The 4204-nt window shown below is 39.5% G+C and overlaps 1 protein-coding gene across 11 annotated transcripts in view; it reads left to right on the forward strand.

Moving 5' to 3' along the window:
• Positions 1–4204, forward strand: part of LOC118338487 — a 197083-nt gene that overhangs the window by 137926 nt on the left and 54953 nt on the right. For 10 of the 11 annotated variants that reach the window (XM_035675792.1, XM_035675787.1, XM_035675791.1 and 7 more), the window contains exon 3: positions 3589–3687. In XM_035675792.1, the coding sequence (XP_035531685.1) occupies positions 3589–3687 (99 nt within the window). Of the gene's footprint in view, positions 1–3345; positions 3489–3588; positions 3688–4204 lie in introns of those variants that run through there. The other variant, XM_035675797.1, reaches the window with a different exon arrangement.

Consider the following 4204-nt stretch of genomic DNA (forward strand, 5'->3'; position numbering starts at 1 on the left):
CAGATTGTAAAACCCTTTGAGGCAAATTTTTGATATTGGGCAATATAAATAAAATTGACTTGACTTTATTGTCATTACAGCATTAGTCTGAAGTCACGTAGTATGCTTCTCTGCGTGTTTTTTGCCACATGTTAGTGTTATTGTATTATTACTTACAGCTCCAGTAATAGGCTTCATTTGACAAAATAATGTTAATCCAGCCAAATAAATCCAGTGCAGCTTTAAAACTGTACACTGTCATGCAATCAGTTATTTTAACAAAAACTGCATTTTCAGTGGATGAAATGGGGAAAGCTAAATGAGAACAGAGTTTAGATCTATATATCATTTCCCAGTTACATTTTGTTTAGCTTGACTGTGAGCAGAAAATATTATTCAGCACCTTGTTAATTGTCTCGAGTAAAGGCTTTAAACTTTCTCTAAGTGACTAATGGGCATCAGTGTTTTACTGTGGTTGGATGCTGATTATAGCTCAATAACAAACTGCACTGATGAGTTGGTATTTATTCTGATTATAACCGCCTCGCTCCCCTGAGAAGACTCTGGCAATGCTAAATTAGATTTTCACCACATCCCATTTGCATTGCTTTAAAATTGCTTGTGTAATAGATCCAACAGATAATTGGGAATCCTGATGGTGTTCATGTGGGCTGACCGAATGAGGTAACAGATATTATGGATGGAGGGGTGGGTGGACAGGGCATGGTACATGATAAAGGCTTCCTGGAGGTGAATGGAGGGCATGCACAAAGAGGAATAGGCCCCTGAGGGTTATGGCAGAACTGCAGGTTGTTCCATATTAAAGACAGAAGAATAGAAAACATATTTTGCATTCAGACAATCCATTAACTAGAAATTGTGAGTCATCAGCATGCAGTACATTTGAGATGAGGAACATCTACTTAGATTCTATATGAAGGTGATTAAAAAATCCTCTAATTGTGACTTTTTTCATCCAACTTCTTTACATCTGTCTGTTGTTGTCCTTTGGGTCAAAAGACACAAGAAACTCATTCATCTCTGCAGCCTCATAGTCACAGCTGAGAAATGGCTGTCTGGACTTTTATGGGAGAACAGTGACAGGTGCTACTTCAAACAGACTGTTGGATGATTTTTCTCACATGAAGGATACCAGAGATTGGGGGTTAGCAGTTATGTTATCCAAGTAACTTCAACTTCGTCTTCATCTTTTAGATTCACAGATAATCCCATATTCCGTCAATGGAGGCAACATCAGACCATAATAAATTGCCTAAAAATGAAGATGTTGTTTATAATAGGTCTGGAACATAGCTACCAAATTCCAAGGCCAAGCAAGAACACTAAATTGCATCCCACACAGCTCACAAATGAGTTTTTGAAAATTTGTTTAATTTATTCTACAAAACATATCAAAACATATAATAAATAACATACTTTTTCATGCTTCTTACTAGTATTTTACAAACAGTAGTTGTACCAATTACTGGCTCAGTGCAGGGTGATGTGAGGCCAGCAGGAGGTAGGCAGGTGTCAACTGATCCAAAAACAGCAGTACTTTGCTGGAATACATCTCTCTCTGCTACTGAGCAGATGCCTCCTGCCAGCTGCGGAATACCTTTGGGCAATGAAAACTGAAGCATAGTCAGATGATTTTATGACGAACAGTCACTCTCTTTTGGTCTTTGGGATGCCACAGGGAGCCTCTGTAGAGACCCTAGGAGTCCAGTGGGACCATCAGCCTCAGGGGGCTGTGCGATGAGGGTTAGTTTTTTTAGTCACGGAGGAAATTAGATATCAACTGAGTGGCTCTTTTTATACTGCAGCCTAATGCTCACGCTGCTGAAAGGGTTATTGAATGAGTGCTGGGTCACTTGGAAAAGGAGAGGGGCAAACTAGGGGAACAACTAACCCTACATTCACCCCCTCTGCTTAAAGACATGAAAGAAAACAGAATGCCGTTAATGGGGCAATATTTGTTTGGTTGCTTATTTTTATTTTATTATTAAAGCTTAAATTATTTATCAATATTATTTATTTTTTTATTTATTAACAATGGATCAAATGACTGTAATTGAAAAGATGGTTCTTACAGTGACAAGCACACAGATAATTATCACCCAACTGCCAAGTTCCTTTCAGCTCTACAGAGCTCATTTAATTAGCCTCTTTAGGCTCATCGTTTTGGCTTTACAGCCTTCAAAGTCCACTCTCTTCAACCTTGTTTTTAGCCACCGTGGGAAGATGTTTTAAACAAAAAAGCTCTAATAAATCCACTGTGCAATACCTTTCCAGAATCAAGCACTCGATAGGCAAAGTTAGCAGCTAGCTTGTGGAGAAACGGGAGCAATTAGCAGCTAAAGAGAGTTGATGGAAACCGAAACAGAGCTCAAAGGAGGGTGAATCTTTATCTTACATTCATAAGGTGCACAGAAACACGACTCATAATAAAAAGCAATGTTGCTCCATGTCTGCTGGATGTGTAAATAGGACACTGTTTGCCAGAATGTTAGCGTTGGCAGCTTTACTTAAGCTCATACTGTATCAGATGTGTTTTCAGCTTGACCCCAATCTAAATATCTAATAATGCACAACACTAAATCTCAACCATAATGCCTTAGTATGTTTATGTATGTATGCTGTTAGCTACGACTTGCCAATGTTTTCAGCTTCTTCCCCTGGCCCAAAGTGGCAAATAAATAAATTAATATATAAAATAAATGCATCTTTAATTTTGAATTTTTTTTAAAGAAGACCTAAAGGCCAAAAGTTAGATTATATATATATTTCCACATTCACACTGCATCTCCCATGAGCCCCTTGTTAACTGTTTTTCAGTCATCCGTGTTGAAAAAACCTTCTGAACACACATTTGTGTGGCAATCTCTTAGCTTTTTATTCTCTCTCTCAGTGTATTGAGTCAGCCGAGCTAGCCCGACCCACCTACTCCCTGCCAACCAAGCAGCACATGACACTCAAGAGGCCGATACAGATATTAATAGAGGTCGTAAGCGATTTATAACTCAAAACTTTGAACTGCCATGTATGTCAAGTTAAGGAGAAGTCATTTGTAAGTATTATTGCCATTTGAAATATACCAAACTTTCAATGAAGTGACAAGCTATGCTTTTTTGAAAATGTCTTTAAAATGAATCCCATGTATTTACTGTAGCCATTGCCAATCAATACTAAAGACAATGATATTTGAGTGGAAGGGATCAACACCTTAGAATGAAAAATAAGAGGATGTTTGCTTGACCTGCCCTCACACACACACACACACACACACACACACACAAACTCACACAACTATTTATATCTTCATACCCAGTACTGGCTCTCCCCCACAACAGCATAACATGGCACAACATCTAACCCATCTTTGATAGCTAGCTTTGATATTTCAGTCTACCCCTCCACATGTTAGAGTGAAGGACAGCCGTTCACATGTTACTAAGACTGAGTCAGAGAAAGAAAGGCAGGCTCAGTTAGTTATGGATCTGGACGAGGTAGTCCCTTCTCTTTCTATGTGGAACTGTCTTTCAATTCTTTGTTGTTGCTGGGTTGTTGGACACTGGGTCTGATCTCTCCTCCCTCGTCTTTTTCCAGAATGGTCTTAATGCACTGCACCTGGCAGCCAAGGAGGGCCACGTGGATCTGGTCCAGGAGCTGCTGGACAGAGGTGCAGCGGTGGATTCAGCCACAAAGGTAGGTTGTTGTCCTTTCCTGAAAAGGCTCATCTTCCATCCCACTTAGAGATAACTCGTTACCATCTAATGATGATATCTTCACTTTCATGACCTGTTCACACCAGAAAGTGGCACAGTGAAGTTCAGGAACACGTCCTCGCTGAATAGGTGCTGCTAGAAGCTGGGTGCCTTAGTAGAGTTGCAAGGCAGCTCGAGGTGGAACAACCCTTTACTAAGACACTGGGTTGGTTGTTGTTTTTGTGTCACCTGGGTGTTATATGTTATATATAACTGTCTATTAATATCATTCCCAACGTAGATATACTAAATAGACTGTATCTATTAGTAGTTTATCAAGAAAGAAAATAAAGACTACAGTGCTAGCTGACATCTTCCTTAGCTGGCATGCTAACTGCTAATACGTTAGCCAGGCAGGAACAGGTTTAAGCTAGTCGGTCATAATAACTGATTTCATATAATCACCACTAAGTGCAGTTTGAGTGTCCAAATTTTGATCTTCTTCACAGTGACAACAA

The sequence above is a fragment of the Morone saxatilis genome, unplaced genomic scaffold (genome assembly GCF_004916995.1).
Source record: "Morone saxatilis isolate NCDOM2014 unplaced genomic scaffold, NCSU_SB_2.0 Contig4, whole genome shotgun sequence".
NCBI classification, from domain to species: Eukaryota; Metazoa; Chordata; class Actinopteri; family Moronidae; genus Morone; species Morone saxatilis.